The 17182-nt window shown below is 43.2% G+C and overlaps 1 protein-coding gene across 2 annotated transcripts; it reads left to right on the forward strand.

The window, feature by feature from the left end:
* The first annotated feature begins 59 nt into the window (after positions 1-59).
* On the forward strand, positions 60-17131 carry DOLPP1 (dolichyldiphosphatase 1). Of its 2 annotated transcripts, none has more exons than XM_075055606.1 (8): positions 60-156; positions 7827-7927; positions 9578-9662; positions 9929-10028; positions 10881-10979; positions 12309-12437; positions 13189-13278; positions 13752-17131. In XM_075055606.1, exons 1-8 carry the CDS (start codon positions 81-83, stop codon positions 13786-13788), a joined length of 717 nt encoding a protein of 238 aa, XP_074911707.1. In that variant the 5' UTR covers positions 60-80; the 3' UTR covers positions 13789-17131. The 2 variants fall into 2 exon arrangements, with proteins under 2 accessions (XP_074911707.1, XP_074911705.1); XM_075055604.1 differs by lacking the exon at positions 60-156 and adding an exon at positions 718-1027.
* Positions 17132-17182: the final 51 nt, after the last annotated feature.

Genomic DNA, 17182 nt, shown 5'->3' on the forward strand with positions numbered 1-17182 from the left:
CGCGCTCCCGCCCATTGGTCGCACCGCCCCTTAAGTGCATTCCGATTGGCCCTGCTGGCCCGGCCCGGTATCCGGGTAAGATGGCCGCAGTCGGAGAGTGCTCGCTCCCCGCTCCGTGGCGGCCGGTCTCCCTCACTCACGTCGAGTATCCCGCAGGTAAAGCTCCGCTTCGCCCCCGCCCGGCCTCCCCGGTGGCCGCCGCGCCGCTCCCCGCGGCGGGCCCCGCCTGCCGCTCCACGGCACCCCTGAGGGCCGGGCTGGCGGCTGCGAAATAGTGAGCCATTGAGCGGCCGCCCTGAGGCGGCCAAGGCGCGCGTGCGCGCTGGGGGCGGTGGGACTCGCTGCCGGATAGTGAGCCGCGGGGGGACTCGCTGCTGCGCATGCGCCCTGGCGAGGCGCCGTGCTCCAGGGGCTGCCGAGCCCCAGGCGGTGAAGGGGACCGGGGGGGGTGGCTGCGGTGCGGCCCTGTCCCGCCGCCGTGGGGTCCCGGGACCGGCCCTGCCCTCCCTTGTCACCCTCCACACCGCTGCCTCGTCCCCGTGGCGTGGCTGGCCGTGTGTGGCTGCCCCTGGGCCTCGAGGTGCGGGCCCCACCCAGGGGGTGCCCGCTCCCCACAGCGGCATGGCGGGGCCGGGTGTCCCCTCCTTGCCCCACTGTTGGGTGTCTGGGTTGATGCCGGAGGTCTGACTTGGTGTGTCAGAGGGCCAGCTGGCCCTCGCAGCATCCCCGGGAGCCGTGCCCCTGAGGTGGGCTTGGCTGCCAGGCGGCTCTTGTGGCTGCGGTGGGAGTGGGTCCCGCTGTTGCGCTTTGGTCAGGCAGCGCTGTGGGAAATGCCCGGAGGATGACAGGCACGGGGCTCTTTGTAGGTCACCGTCTGGAAAAATGGGTTTGGGTACAGTCAGTGATGAGAAGCGATGGGTGCCTGTGTGCAGGATGGGCTGTTTCAGCTGGGGCAGTGGCATGATCCGTGAAGGTCCTGTGCCGTGTCCCTGTGGCACTGCTTGCCACCAGCCTGGCCCACGTTGTGGTAGGGTAGATCTATGATCTATCAGTGTGCAAGAGCAAATGGGTCTGTGTTCGCGTAGCAGCTGTCTCATTACTAACTTGTATTTAGGAGCTCCTCTTCAAGCATTTTGCACTGTCTTGGGTGAGATAGAAGAACTACCTTTTTTTTTGAGCTGCTTGTTGTAATCAAAGATAATAGAAAAAGCAGGGTGTGAAATGTCAGAGTGTTAGTATTGACAATCTGGTCAAAATCCATATTTGGTGTTAACACTGGTCTCAGTATTGCCAGCTCTCCTAGTGAGTCCCTATCTTGCCATAAAGTGTTGCTATATGTCCTATTTCAATAGCTGGATTTTAGTTCGTGATGAAACCTCCTCCCAGTAGTGCAATACCTAAAGCATCTAAAGTTCTTGGGGATCTTCTGGGTTGAAAGTACCCATTTAGCCAGAAGACTTGAAATGTGACAACACTGAAAAGATCTGGTGCTGGAAATACGTTATTTCTTGCCCCACCTCCCCCATATGGCTGTTTGTGGTTTTCTGTGATACTTTGTGTGAAAGATTGGTATTTCCTTTTCTGTCTTGCATTTTCATTTACACTGTACATTCTTCTGCCATACCCCTTCACAAATATATTAATGTGACAGTTTGGGGGAGATGGGGGAATAATCTTTCTGGTAGTACAGATATATTCATCTTTGTATCTTATCTCCTTGTCTGAACCTGGCAGTATATACAGCGTCCTGTGCACTATTTGTTGGATTGGTTTGGGAAATGAAGGTGGTTGAAATTGCTGCACAAGGGTTATCTGTCAGATCTTAAAGCATGTGACATAACACGATTATTTTCTCTCTGCATTGAGTGCTTTTATACAGGCAAATGGAGAAGATGATTGTGTGGAGGGGGTAAATCACCACTGAGATTAGGGTTACGTATTGAGGAGATAAACACTGTGTTTGTCTTCGATAAAACATGTAATTATGGAAGCCTATAAAGTGGAGACAAAGGACTAAAACATTAAAACAGCTGGAGGTACGAAAGTTTCTTAATTTATTTTGGTCTAGAAAAATGAGTTGCAGTAAGATGGTAGGTCTGATACTTTTACGTGGATTTGGGGAAAGTGCTCTAACTTTATTTAGAAAGCAGTTTACGTTCTGTGTATAGCTTAAGTCCAGGTCCATAAAGCTGCTAGATAATGTATATTTATAAAATAGTGATGTTGGCAGTATGCTCAGCACAATGGAGTTAATGTAGCCTTGTGCTAATAGAGAGGAGTCAGAATGAGAAATAGATCCTGCTTTTACCAACATAAATTATTAAGCTGAAATTATTAAGCTGTCTTGGCATGTCATACACTGTTGTGTGGCAAACATCTTTTGCTCTTGGCTGATCCCAGAGGCTGCTGGCCTGGAGTGTGGCATGCTGAGCCACTGTGGCAACCGGCTCTTAAAATCTCACGTCTAAAGACTTCCAGTGCAGAACTGCTGTCATCCCAGCTTTCATCTACCAAGAGTGATGGTCCCTCTTGCTGTGACCAGGTGAAAAGCAGTCACTGCTGATTTCTGTCTGGCAGATGAAGCCCATTATTGGGCTTCTGCTTGTAATTGTGAAGGGGAGAGGTGTCTCCAGAAGGGTGCTTGTCCTCCTGTCTTTATCTAATGTTTCCTTATCAATAGCAATATAGTGCAAAATGCCAAACACCCATCCTTACTGCTTGTGTGGCTGCTCAGTTCTCCAGGGCTTTCTGTGATGTCAGCTTTGAGCAAGATCAAATGCAAAACAGTGGATGAACGCTGCAGTAGTCAACTGCAAACTGGTCTCAGTAATGGGATCTTGGAGACCTAACTGAAATATTACCCATAGAAAATGTCAAGATCAAACACAGGGAGAAGAAACCAACAATGGCAGTGTTACTTGACAGTGTGTTGAAGCACGCTGCTGGAGAAGACAGTCTTTAAAAATGTCGTCCTGATATCGCTTTTAGAAATGTTTGGTCCTGGAGCTTTACATATCAGCAACTGTACTTTGGTGAGACCAAGGAATGATCTGGTGTAGTGTCAGGTTGCTGGCAGGTAGGCAGGAATAATCCTTCTTCTGTATGTCTTTCCAGTAATCAGATGGTGATTGCATCAGGATTAAGTCCTTTGATGGATATATAAAAGCTATACTCTGTCTAACTGTTCTTTGAACCCATTTCTGCTTTGGATCTCAGTATCTTTGGCACTGAGCTTTGTAACTTAATGTGGTGGTTGTTTCTTTCTGCCTTCAAGTCAGTCCACTGTTCAGTAATTTCATCAAACACTCTCCATCTCTTGTGCAGTGAGAGGTAACAAATGTTTGCTGTTTGTTTCTCCGTGTCATTCATGACTTTATAGAACTGTTGTATCCTCTGTTTTTTAGCTGAAAGTCTGAATTATTTGATATTTTCTGTGTGGCTACAGTTTCATTCTTGTTATCTTTGTCCCCTTTCTATTTGCCTCTTCTGTGTTTACTATACTTTTTTAGACAGTGACACCAGCATTGCATAATAAATTTTTGTAGTGCTATAACAGTAACTTGTTTTGCTCTTAAAAATGTTGTTCTTGCCTTTTTGGCTGCTGCAGAGCATTGAATAGTACTCTGAAGGTATGGGCTTGTACTAAGCCTGAGGGTTTCTTGTTTGATAACAACTAAACTAAATCCTGTTACGTTGTGTGTATAATTAGGGTTGTTTTTTCCCGTATGTGTTGCTTTGCATGGGATGACTTTGTGTTGCAGACTTAAAACTCATCTTCAGGGACTTCCTGTCTGTAGGGTGAGTTTCACTGGAGAAACATCGAGTTCCTGGTTTGTTTGGTTTTTTTATTATTATTTGGAGAAAAAAACAACAACAAACTTCCTCTCTTCAGTGCAGCTGGAATTCTTAAAGCTTTGGGACTTTCTGGACCTCCTCTTCTCACATTGGACAAATTCTTTAAGGAGAGAAACCTGGTGTGCCAAACCCTTCCTCTGCAGAATGACAGAGTATCTTCCTATCTTCTCAGCTGTGAAGGGTGTTTACTACAGTCAGGCAGAGTTGGAGAGGCAAGTGTGCAGAATCAACCTGTCGGTGAAGAGGTGCATTGGAGCAAAGGTGCTTGTGCTGTGTATGTACTTTGGCTCAGCAGTTCTCATTTCTACTCAGTATCAGCACGTGTTGCTCCTATAGGAATGTTTGGTCTGATAACCCTTGCTGTGATTTCTGTTTAGGGTGGTAGCTTGCCAGTCAGGGCTCGCTTTGTAGCTAAGTAGTAACTGTTGAAAGAAGCAGATACCACTCAGTTGTTTGGCTTCTTTAATGTAGGGTTGTATGTTAATCTTCCTGCAGAAGTTTACTGTCTGATGTGTGCCTTTTATGCGGTAATTTAAAGCCTCCTGAAGATATTTTTACTGTCTCACAGCTTGTGGTATCAGGATATACGCAAGTAGAGGAAATGATGATCCATCATGAATGTTTACTGGTGTAAATACATGTGACACACATACACTGCATGTTGTCTGTGCAACTTGCACACATGCATTTAGTCAAGAACATAGGACCAGCAGCAGTGCCACAAATAGATGCTTCAATAGGAAGCAGTGGTGGTGGTAGTAAAGCTAGATCTTGTGGTAGGATGTGGTTAGAGTGCTGTTGATTCACATTTTTACATTATGTACAGGTTAAGCTAATGTGGTAAAGCCTGGATATTTCCACTGAAAGAATGCTGGGTAAAATGTTGAATTGGAGCAGAAGTAGATGCTGAATGAAGGCTGAAAAAAATAGCGTGCTTCTGAGCCATGTAGAGTGTTTTACCTATTTATATCTTGCGTGCCTAAAAATGAGGTAGTGGGTTCTTTATTTTTGCCTCTTGAGCCCCAAATGATGTCCAGGGAAGGCTGGACTTTAAAAAAGCAGAATTTAAAACAAAACAAAGCCCAAGCTATATATTAAAGAGATTTTCTTGTTGCATTTTTCCAGAGGTTTCGTCTCTGTTCTTACTGATTGGAGGAATTGTTTTAAATTTTAAAGTTAAAAATTAAATTTTAAATTGCTTTAAAATTCCCAAGTTTAGTAAAATGAAGAAAAATTAATTTTTATAAAAAGGTAGTGGGTGGGACCTGCTTGCTAGATCTGACTGAACTTCAAACTGTCAGCTCTGCTGCAAGTCCCCTTTCCCTGGGAATAAGTCTCCAAGCGCACTGGAGCATGAGAGTAGATAGGAGTGACACAAGTGATCACGCTCTGAGGCCCTGGGAGTGCTGTATGGTGATCAGTGCTCGCCTTTCTCTCAGAGCTTGCTTTGCCTTCTTCACTGGGGGTTTCCAGTCATTTTGGAGCTGGTTTAGTTAATGCAGCTCTGCCTTGAACCACTACTCTAGCAGGTACATTTATGACGGCATTAGTGAGTTCCTGGTGTAGCTCCCAGGGCGTAGCAAAAGTGCTGCCTTCGGTTAGCGCACAGCTATTTATTTGCTGCCGCCTCTAGAAGAAGTGGCTTCAGAATGTGATTCTGTTTGATTGCTGTTAGCCACAGTAATATGAAATATTATTAATGCTATCTCTGTTCCATTTTAAATGGCCACTTTAAATGTTTGGGGAGCTATTGTGTTAAGATTGTCTGAGTAAAGGACTTGATACTCTGCCTGCAGGAAGCATCTGCAAGTGATGGTTTTTGGTTCTTTGTCTCAGGTTCAAGTGTGGGTTGTGTGCTGGTGAAGTCTGGGTGGCTTAATTTATTGGGTATGTTATCATGTAACATAATGAAGGATCTTGAGTTTGGTACCACTGATGCTATTTAAATTAAAAGACTACTTCCTTAGGTATTCTTCTACCATCTGCACAAGAAATAGAACCCCCCTGAGAAGGTAAATAATCTGTTTTGCTTTCTACTTGACGAAATTATGGCATTTAGTCTTGAAGTGCTAAGCCTTTATGTACCATGGATTAACAGAGTGAATGATCTGAAACATGGTGATTCCTTGATGATGAGGTATCTTCAGCTGGTAACACTGGAATTGAGACTACTGGAAAGTATTCCTAAGGCTTTCAGGATAGTTTTGATTGTCTGGTGGCTTGTCTCATGAATTCTCTTATTTAAGAAAGGATTCATGTTGTTTAGAGTTTGTGATTTATGTAAAACCATAAGGGGCTTGATTCTCTATTGCCAGGTAACTGATACTGTCGCTTAGATCCACTTTGCGTTACCATAATACTGTTCTGCTTTGGGAGCATTTGGAACCCACCTGATGCAAGGCAAACCTGCGATATGGTGCAAGAAAAGTTTCAAATTCAGTGTCTTCTAATGCTTTTCAGGTTAAAACCAAAATAGAACCTCACTTAAGTGAAAACCCAGTATTCTTAGGGGGTTTGTCCTCTAACTCTTCCTAATTTCACTGGTGGTGCAAACTAAAACTGCAAGTAATCTTTGCTGATGACTTTGCTGGTTCCCAAATCTAACCCAGAGTCTGGAATTCAAGAGGGATCTGTACACTGTACCTGATGTAACCACAAGTATGTGGCAATAACATCAGCAGTGTGAACTTTGTAGCAGTGCAATAACTACTTTTTTTTTAATCAGTTCCAATATTCAGAGGCTGAGGTTAAAGTCTATTTTGCCAAGTGCAGTTTTAAAATGTGGGTGTGTGGGCTGGGGAGACTCAGTATCTCGCAGTGGAATTGATCTAGGAATGAGTCCAATGCTCAGCCTTGCAGAGGCATCCTGTTTCCTTATGAGGGGAGGGAGGAAGGATAAATTTATGTGGGGGCTGATCCTTTTGTGTTCAGTGATGGGATGGTGAAGATCTAGTCTCTGAGAACCAATATAGAAAGTACCCTGTCTCTTAAGTTGCTCACTGGGTTCATATCACATTTTTATAGTGACTACTGTCTTTAAAGATTCTCTGGTAGATAGTTCTCACTCTCCTGATGTGAATTGCTGATCTTGGAGCAAAATTACTCTGATATTTTTTTTGTTTCCTCAGAATTTATGCTGACATCTTCTTTACAAATACTTTTGTATGTGTCCTTTTTCAGGGAACAGAGGCAAGAGAAACTTAGATCAAAATACATAGTTGCTCTTTACTGTTGTCTACTTCTGTGTGGTAGTTCAAGATAAAGGTTTTGAGGTACCTTATGACCTCTTGTGAGATCCCATTGCTGCTCCCCAATTCTCCCTTGGGGATAGCTAGATTGTTAGCGATTTGGGGTGGAGGCACAAAGTCACTTCTGTGTGATACAAGTGGGCTGCTGGTTAAAAAGTAGAGTCTCCTTTTTTTCCCTTTATCTTCCGCTATGTTTAGCTATTTATTTCTTCCCCATTTTGCTAATGCTAGTGTTCGTGCAGACACATGGTGAGACAGATTAGGGAGCTGATCCAGCTGAAAACTAACCCATTTTAGTGAGGGAGTGGGAAAGGATTTGTTTGGGGAGTGTTTGCTGGTAATTGCTGGCACAGGGAGGCAATATGAATGAGGGGGAGGAAAAGACGCTGCCTCTTTTGCAGCAGCCTGTGCTTATGTTGGATTAAAGTGACTCTGGGCCCACACCCATGGTCATTGTTGTAAATTGGCTGGCAGTAATCTCTGCTGAATGATGCCAAGCTCCTCTCATCCCTGCTTTTGAACCTGCATGTAAGCACTGCTGTCTTCCTTGCCTCGGCTCCTCTTGAGCTGGAGCAGCAGTAGTCTGCAAAATGGAGACTTGCTGCAGTGCTGAGTTTGCCCCTCTGCTCTCAGTGATTCAGGGCGCCAACTGACCCATGCTCTGGTGGCAGGCAAGTACCTGTGAAATTCAAACTGATTTGTTTCTCTTGTTTGTTTCCCTAGGTGATTTCTCTGGTCAGCTTTTAGCTTATTTGAGTCTTGGTCCAATATTCATTATTGTTGGCTTTGTAACACTCATCATATTCAAGAGAGAGCTTCACACGGTGAGTCCTTCTCTCCCTTCCCAGCTTCTCCTTATGACAAAAGTATTTTCCTTTGTCACCTGGTCCTCCTGTATTCACACTTCTTTTTCTCTCTTTAAAGAGCAAGCTTAGGTAAGGTGATCTTCCTGTTAAAGAACAGCAGGAGACAGTTATCACCTGTACCAGGTTAAAAGACTGCTTAGCCTTTGCTGACTTTTCTGTTATTCTGTGGTATGTTTTGGGCATTATCTGTCCAAAACCATCAAGGGAGATGTTTGAGGAACTAAGCAATGCTGTTGCAAAGTGGGAACACGCCTAAGATCCAGTAAGATCGTAGTACTAGTAGGTTCCTCCAAGATGGGCAGCATATGCAGGAGATGGCATCTGAAACTCAGTAGGATGTGCTTTCTTTGAACTACTGAGGCAGAAAAGGGGATACAAAACCTACAGATTCCCAAAGGAGTGGATCTATCTAGAAAGGCTGCTTCCCAGCTGTGAATCGAATACCAGGGACAGAAGAGACTTGCTTCTGTCCAAATGACCAACAAGGGACTTTTTTGTAATACATAATGCTTTCTGTCTGCTCTGGCAGGTAGTTGGGAATCAGTGTCATGGATAAATTCCCTTTAGGAGGTATAAACCTCTTGTACATTTGCCCTCAGTAAACAGATAAAATAGGGGCCAGTGAAAGGATTTTGGCAGCAGATTTCTAATATAGGGCCATGGTGTCATGGGAACCAGTGGCTCAAGGGACCTGGGAATGGGGCTTCTAGTTTATTAAGCCAATGCTAGCTAGGAGAGACAGCTGTTATGTTTTGGCAACCCAAAGGTTTCTTGTTGATCCAAAAGAGACAATAAGCTAGAGTAACTATTGCACAAATTCATAGGTTTCTGAATACAGGGGCTTGTTAGGTGTTGTTAACGACACAAGTGTTGAGGCTGATTCCCAGTTCTTTATGTGGGAAGTCACCACTGAGCTGGAGAGAGGCTAGCTGGCTTGCAGCAGCTTAACCCATAGCTCAGGACATAGTGTCAAATTGCTTCATCATCTGGAATGGGACTGAGTGTTAAGGAGACAGATTATCATCACCAGCTGGGAATTTGATCACAGCAGCAGGACTAATTTAGGGGAGGTGTATGGACTATGGAATTAAAGAGTAAAAATAAATGCTACCAGTCTGGCTCAGTTCAGAATGTGACTTCATTTTAGACTGAAGACAGCAACTTCAAGATGAAAATATTCATAGAGGACAAAGCCAGAAAGCCTAAAAAGTCACCTTTTTAAAAGCTATTTACACAGATAACAGTGCATGCACTCCCCCTGTTGGTCGTCGGGGAAAGGCAATCCCTTAAAACCTGCCCTGTTAAAAAAATGTCACTTTCTACACTTGCTGGTGGAAGTATGCTACTGGAATTGCTATATAGTGTCATCTTCATCTCTTTCTGTGTAGCATCTGCTGAAAAGCTGCATATACACAATGTGTTGCCAAATACACAAAGTGGGCTGAAAAAGTTGCTTTTCTTCCTCAGGTAGGGAATTTTGAAGCTATTGGTTTTAACTCTAGCAGTCAAAAAAATTTAGAAACATATGGGTTGGGGCCTTGTCAACAGAGTGCCTGGTAAGTAGATGAATCTTTTAGATAGGATGACACAGTTGTCTTGCCTTTACAGATCTCTTTCTTGGGAGGGCTGGCATTCAACGAGGGAGTGAACTGGTTAATAAAAAATGTAATCCGGGAACCTCGGCCCTGCGAAGGTATGGTATGGCCCATTGGTGTCATGGTGTCAGTTGAGTTTTGAGTGGAATGCTAACTGTGGGGGGTTAGAGGGTGTTTTCCCCTTTGCCTCATGTTGGCTTTGGATGTTTGGGTGTAAGAAGGCTGGCAGAGCCATCTGAGCAGAGACATGTCCTGTGAACTCGTGCACATACTCCAGCAGAGTGGTCTGGCTTCACATCTGGAGTGTTCCAGCTGCTATGTACAGAGTAGACCTTGACCATACTCTTTCTTCTTCTCTTCCCAGAAGCCCATTCAACAGTGACCACAAAATATGGGATGCCGTCCAGCCACTCCCAATTCATGTGGTTTTTCTCTGTCTATTCCTTTCTGTTCCTTTATTTAAGGTAAAAATTCAATGTCAGGTTTTGGCTGTTAATATGTTGAAACACCTGAAATAGATGGCTCCCTTGCTGTGTGCCACTTCAGAGGCATAATGGTATTAAATCTGAGGAACTACACAATTTACTGTGGCTAGGGTGGATGACGCATGTCTGTCTCAACCTGAATGTAGGACTGTAGTTACCATTGCTGAAAACTGAAGGGTATGGGTGGGCCTCCTACACCTATCTGGGTACAGGTCTCCTGATTTGCTTTTTCTAAGCTGTGATTATCTGCCAGTGTGAGGGAAGGTGCGGGGGGAATAGGGAGGAGGAGAGAAGAGCTGCTTTCTCATGTGTCTACTCAGTTTTGTCAGTGGGGTTGTCTGGGATCTTTTAGGTAATAACTGTTGGCCACTTGCATGACCTTTTAGTTCATCTCCCTTACCAAGTACTGGTTTTACATGCTGTGCTGTGCTTTTCTGAAATTCTTGCTGGGGCATGGCTCTGTCTTGTGGCTCCATGTGTGGAGGAAGACAAAACTCACAGTTCCTCCTAGCTTTGTGGATGATGGAGGGACTCTGATGTCTTGGCTCCCTGTTGCATATGCTCAGCATGTGCCTTTCACATCAGTTGCAGTAATTGTGATCATTCTGCCTTCCATCACAGCAATCCTTGTTAACAGTGGGAGAGAGAGAAGTGTGGCTTTTTGGCTTCTCTTTAACTGCTGCCAGTGGGACAGATTGCTGCTGGGATGGTATCGAGCTGCCCATGACCCCACTGGAGTAGACCTTTCCTAGGGTTTCAGAGATAGTGAGAACAGAGATAGGGACTGCTCAGCTCCCTGCCACTGTGCTAATGGCTCTCCATCTCTTTCAGAATGCACCAAACAAACAATGCGAGGTTTCTGGATTTACTATGGCGACATGTGCTGTCCATCTGCCTCGTCACAGTGGCTTTGCTAGTCTCATATAGTAGGTATGGAGCAATTGTTTGTCTTATGCTCTCATACAGTCCTGTGGCCTTTAACAGCCAGCAGACCTGTCATTCCTTATCCTGCATTTCTGATCTAATTCTTGATGACTGCATTGCACAAGTCAGAGCTTTGTGGAAGTTGCTGTGTTGCCAGTCAGACTCTTCAAATAAGCAAAGGTGCTACATGTGTGGTGCTTCACAGAAGCATTTATAAAAACCAAGATCAGCTGAGCTTGTACCAGTTCCCCATTGGTTCCATTGCCATGCTCTAGCCTCACTGCCTTGCCCTCTTTCCAGCACTAATGAAAGCATTGCACCATGCCTTGGCACACTAGCATCTGCAGCATGTGGATTGCTACAGTTGATCAGTCTGTTTTGCTTGAGCATTAGTTAATAAAAACATTTATAGCTGTTTGACTTGGAAGATTTAGTTGTATTAAGATGAATAAAGAAAATGAAACTTTGATAATAATTTTTTTCTGTTTAGAAGATTTTAAAAAACCCCAAACCACACGCATATATAAAATGAGCTCCAGTGATTGGAAACCAGACAAATTCAGGCTAGAAAAAATAAGGCCGTGTTTTCCACAGGAAAGTAATTACCTGTTGGCACAGTTGACTGTACAGTAGAGATGATTCCTTATTACTGGTTATTTTAAAAATTGACAGGACAATTTCATAAGAGATACATGGTCTAATTCAAATAAATTAATTGAGGAAATCCGGTGGCCTGTGCTAGGCAGAGGGTCAGATAAGATGATCTTAGTGGCTTTATGATACATGGGTGAAAAGAATTTTGAACATGGCTCATGTGTGTGGATAACTTAACAGACCATTAATACAGCTTTCTGAATGGGTGCAATCACAGTAAGCATGCTGTGGTAGTGCAGCCTTCTTGCTCTCACTTTTGAGAGCAGCAAAATCATAACAAAAATGCTGTTTATGTTCTTAAAAGCCTTTAAGCCACAGCTTTGGTGGCTTGGGGGGGGAACTTGTCCTGTTACTGGCTTTGGAAAAGTCTCGTGGGAACCAACAGTAATAGTTCCTCAGCTAATCCAAAGATATATGAGAAAGAATGTGGAGGGTTATTGATTTAAGCTCAAACTAGAAGTGCTCTAAGCTAAAACTGCTGTAGCAGGGAAGACAGTTTTTCAAAGTTTTTTCCCCACTTTTTTTTTCCCCAGCTTTTTAGTGAAAAAAGTAAGATAGCCACTTCTAACATCTGGAGGATAACTTGCTCAGGACATCTGAGGGTCCAGTGAAACATCAGTCCTTGAGTCATGCCTCCTCTTGTTTTAAAGCCTGTCTGGTGACTCTTCTCTTCCACTGCAGGGTTTATTTGCTTTATCACACCTGGAGCCAAGTCTTATATGGCGGTGTGGCAGGAAGCATTATGGCCATAGCCTGGTTTGCCTTCACACAAGAGATATTAACCCCTCTCTTCCCAAGGATAGCTGCGTGGTAAGTCCGTTTATTCTGTTGAGGTTTTATTCCTGCAAGTCTGCATTGTGTGGATTGCTGTTTTGCTTATTAAAGGAGTTCTTTGCAATGAGTTGGTAACACAGGTATAGTAGAATTACCTGGTAAAAGAAAATTTTCCTAATCAATCAGTGTAAAAATTGTACCTTGCATCTGAAGTAAAACAAATGTAAAGATACTTCAGTCTCTAAATTTTAGTTGTAGCTGTGCAAGCCCTGACTGTAAATGGGCTGCTCAAACTTCTATGATCCACCTAAGTAACAGATGTTAGAAATGAGAATTCCTGGGTTCTGTTCCAGTTTTGCATACTGACTGTTGTGTAACCTACTTGTTCCTCCATACATATCCTTGCCTGATACAGGTGGGCGAGAGAGGAAGTATAAGCAACTGTTAGTTTGTAAAGCCCTATTAAAGTTGAGGTGTGGCAGAGTGCTGGAGAAGCTTTTCATGCAGAACTGATCTTTCCTAATGAACATCTAATGACCTGGTGAAATTGCAAAGCCATTTAAATGTAAGATACTCTGGAAACATTGTATAAGGAAAGAAAAAAGGAGTTTTTTGATTAAATTTAACAAGGAGCCCTTTTGCCAGCCTGAAGGGTAATAGAATAGTATTGTTAAGTCTGGAGGAGTTTTTGTGCCCCCCCCCCCCCCTTTTTTTTTTTTTAATCAGAATTGTGGTGGAGAAAAAATCTTAATTATTTCCCCCTTTCCACCTCCTTGTCCGTTTCCAGGCCAATTTCAGAGTTCTTTTTAATCCGAGATACCAGCCTCATTCCTAACATCCTGTGGTTTGAATACACAGTCACGAGAGCAGAGGCAAGGTAAGTTTTATTGGGGGGTGGAGGAGCTGTAGCTGGTTTGACTTGTCAGATGTAGTTATTTTTCTGATATGTAGATAGCTGCTGTGTGTAGAATAGTGCAGAGTAAAGAAATACGAAGTTGTGTGTTAACTACTGCATCTGGAAGGTGAGTGTTGCAGAGTGTGAGAGTAAAGAATATTGCATTTCAGCAGTATTTCATCTCCCTAGCCCATGTTCTTTGCAAGCAATTGTTCGTAATCTTGCATCCACATGTGAGCTTGTACACACTTAAGGCCCAGTGGATGTTGTAGGACTGTAAAGAGTAGGAAGGACTGATCTCCCTGTAGAGTATGCTGGGGGCAGCTTTATTTTTGTGTGGAGCTAAGCAGAGCCTTACTTTAATCCTCCTGTATTTTACACACTGGTTTGCTGTGATACCCTGCAATAGGGTTGGGGCCGCCTCTCTCACCTTGCCCTCTGTGTTGCCATTGCAGAAACAGACAGCGCAAGCTGGGTACGAAGCTCCAGTGACTCGAGAAGTGCGGGGACCTGAGTGCACGTTTTAAGAGACAGACAAGAACAGAGACCTGGGAGCAGCAAGGAGCCTTTTAACAGACGGACCAAAGGAACAGGCAGGGACCATACCCAAAACCTGAAAGCCTTTGCTCTGCTTTAGCAGCTAGCTGGATGCTCCCTGATGCATGTGGGACCGTGCAGGAGTAGAAACTCATTTTCAACACAGATGCACATTGCCGGTTGGAATGTACCATCATGTCTACGTCAGGGGAGGGGGGAGAAAATGCCTGGTGTCATGTTTGGGGGAGGGAAAACCAAAAATGAATCCTTTCTGTGACTTTTTTTTTTAGCATGAAATATACACACTATTTATTTATTTTTTTAAATGGAACTATTGTTTTTGGGGGTGGGTGAGGCATTGATTGTGTGTTTTTGTTTTTTGTTTGGGTTTTTCTTTTTTGGAAGAAGACGACAAAACTAATCTCAAGTTGATCATGCTTAATTAGGGCTTCTAATTTTTAAAAACTTCTTAGTATGGAGGGGAACTAGGATGGGGTGACCTAGGCAGAAAGGGAAGGAAGACTTTTTGTCCTTTCTGCAACCAGTTTGGGAGATCAAAATCAATTCCAACTGCACTTTGTACAGATAGAAAGAAAGACTAAGGATCTGATTTTTAACACTAGTGATGGTTCTGCAGGGAAGCCTGCACGGATACCATTAAAGGGAGTGTGTGTGTAAAACAAAGGAAAAACTGAAATATACTATTATTTTTTTTTTCCACTGCTGCTCCTGTTGTGTAATTAGCAAGAGTGTCTTTCTCAGAATCTCTTCTAGGTGGCAAGATCATACATATCTCACATTTATTCCATCTCTTCCTTTATACTTTTATTACCTCAGGGTTGCTGTGATCTGTGCAGCTTCTGTTGTACTGAGTGGGCTACCGATGGCACTAGAAAGCCCATTGGTTATAAGCAGTGCTGTGCTCCAGTTAAGAGTCAGCCCAAAGCCTTACAAAATTCAGTTGCTAGTCTCTGTCTTAAGCACTGGATTTTAAATTTTTTTTTTCCTGTTAAAGATTAAGGGAGGGATTTTTAAGAATGAACAAAGTGACAACCATAAATTAATAACAAGGTGAATGATTAATAACTAGCTCAGCTGCTGTCTGAAATATTTCTTGAAGAGTCCTGTTAGAATCCAACTGTGAACTCAAGTAGTGAGCTTGTCCTAGCATGAGACTCCTACCAGTTATTACAGTGGCTTGGTTGGGGTTCTGCAGTAGTAACCTTGAATGCCGAACTCCTACAAGCAAGTTTTGCTTTCCATCCTTCTTCCGTTCTGATTCTTTGTTTGGCCAGTCAGCTCTCTGGATGCTGTGTCTCTGTGGGAGTGTGCCTGCCATCTGTGTGTGCTGGTGATGCCCACAACTTCTGTCATCCATGAGTTAACCTGGCAAGGGCTATACTCAAAGTGCTTCAGGGCTGTGCATGGACACTTTCTGTATTTCTAGTACATAATGCAGCAGTTCAAGTGTAACTATAGAGAAGTATTTATTCAAAGCACAATTGACTTGAACTTTCACAGATAAAGGACAGCTTCTGAACTGGCTCAAAGGTCATCGGTGTGCCTTCGATGCAGTCATGCGAGCAGAGGTAAAATGACTGTCACATCTCAGTCTTGCTGCCTGTTCTATTATCTCCACTTTAATCAGACTCCTGCATTATAAAGCTGCTTGAAGTGAGATGTGTTTCTGTTCATCTTGATTATTTTTATTTTTTTGAGTTTTCATCTGTGCCTGTTGCCATAGGAGTTTGTGTGTTTGTATGGAGTGGGAGCTGCTGTAGAAACTGTTGGACAACTGGAGTGTTAACTGTAGAAAGCAGTGATCCTGATCTAGGAGATCAGGAATGAAGGCTGTTTTAAATTTCTGTGTTAAAGTAGCTATGGGTAGTAAACTAACTGTTTTCAGTTGTTACAGCAATATTTTTTTTAAGAACTGTTTAGTATTTGCATAACATGAGCAATCCTGTTAACAACTGAATGACCTGAGCACTGGATCTGCTTTGAAGGTGCATCAGAATAAAGAGGCATCTTGCAGCTTTCACAAGGGCATTTGATCTGACTTAGAACAGCTCTATTAAAATGAGACAGGACATCAGATAGGCCACATGACATGGTGGTACCATATGTTTCAGTTTGAAAGCTGGTACTAATCACTTATGTCTTGCAAAACCATTTGTTTTCTCTTTATATCTCTTGTAAGTTAACTTACAAAGCCAGAAGGGAGATCACAACTCTCTTCCCCAAGGACAAGGTTGAAAGAGTGGATTGTTTCAAGAGTGGCTAGCACTTCCCTAGCCTCTCTTAGGCTGTTATGACAGACTGATGGAAAAACTATATGTGGAAACACCTACTGAGAACTAGAGCATAGGGAAGAGGTTTCATCTCCTCATGGAGAGCAGTGTAGTGTAAAAAACTGTTCCACTTCATGTTGCCTTCAAACCCAAGCTTCCTACAGTAATTCTTAGGAGTAAGGGAGAGGAAGAAGAGCTCTTGTAAGACACTGTAATAAACTCTCCTCTGTTCTCTGTGAGTTGTTTGTAATCTGCATCTTCTGCCTACTTTTGCTGTACCTTTCCAGAAATTTTTGCAATACTTGATATAGTAGAAATTCCTTAGTGATCCCATGGATTTTCTTAACTAAATGGTGCTGTGCAGGAAAAAGATTTGAGCTCTGCCTTATTATCCTACACTTGTATGAAGTCTCCTGCCACTAGTTTTCTGAAATGGAATATTTTCTTTGGAATATGTGGCTTTGCAAGCAAATGCTTTCTATTCCTCCCCTGTACTCAAGGGGGCTGGATGGAGATACTAAGACAATAAAAGGAAGGTGACAGAATGCTGTGGTTCACTGTTCTTGCTGTCCCCACACAAACATCCTCCTGTAAGGGTAGTTATGTAACTTCTGCAGTGTTTGAGGAGATTTAAGCATTTTTGTAGCACTTACTGTTTATTATGTTTCAGTTTATTCAAAGAACATTTCAAAACTTTGCATGACATGGATTACACTACTGAAACAGTATTTAACACAGCTAACCAGCAAAGCATGCAACACTACCAGGCTGTGTCATAAATTGCACTCATACCCCAAGAGTTATCTGAATATTTTCAGTCTATGCATTTCTTAAATTATTTGTTCCAAATCGGTGGTTTTTCTGGATCTTAAGTTTCTTGTACTTAATGTGCCTTTAAGACAATGGACATCTCTTGATCAAACAATCAGACAATCAGAAACAGGGAGGAAAATAGTATTCAGTAAGTCAACAGCAAAAAAATCAAGAAGGTATGAATCAGAAGGACATCACATTTTAGAACTTGTACAATAAGAAAAGACTTTTTAAAGGAGAAACCT

This window comes from Buteo buteo, chromosome 23 (genome assembly GCF_964188355.1).
Source record: "Buteo buteo chromosome 23, bButBut1.hap1.1, whole genome shotgun sequence".
NCBI lineage: Eukaryota > Metazoa > Chordata > Aves > Accipitriformes > Accipitridae > Buteo > Buteo buteo.

Coding starts and splice junctions, on each gene's coding strand:
- DOLPP1 (XM_075055604.1), top strand. CDS start 883: ATGGGTTTGGGTACAGTCAGTGATGAGAAGCGATGGGTGCCTGTGTGC. Junction 12,438..13,188: donor TTCCCAAGGATAGCTGCGTG/GTAAGTCCGTTT, acceptor GTCCGTTTCCAG/GCCAATTTCAGAGTTCTTTT. Junction 13,279..13,751: donor GTCACGAGAGCAGAGGCAAG/GTAAGTTTTATT, acceptor TTGCCATTGCAG/AAACAGACAGCGCAAGCTGG.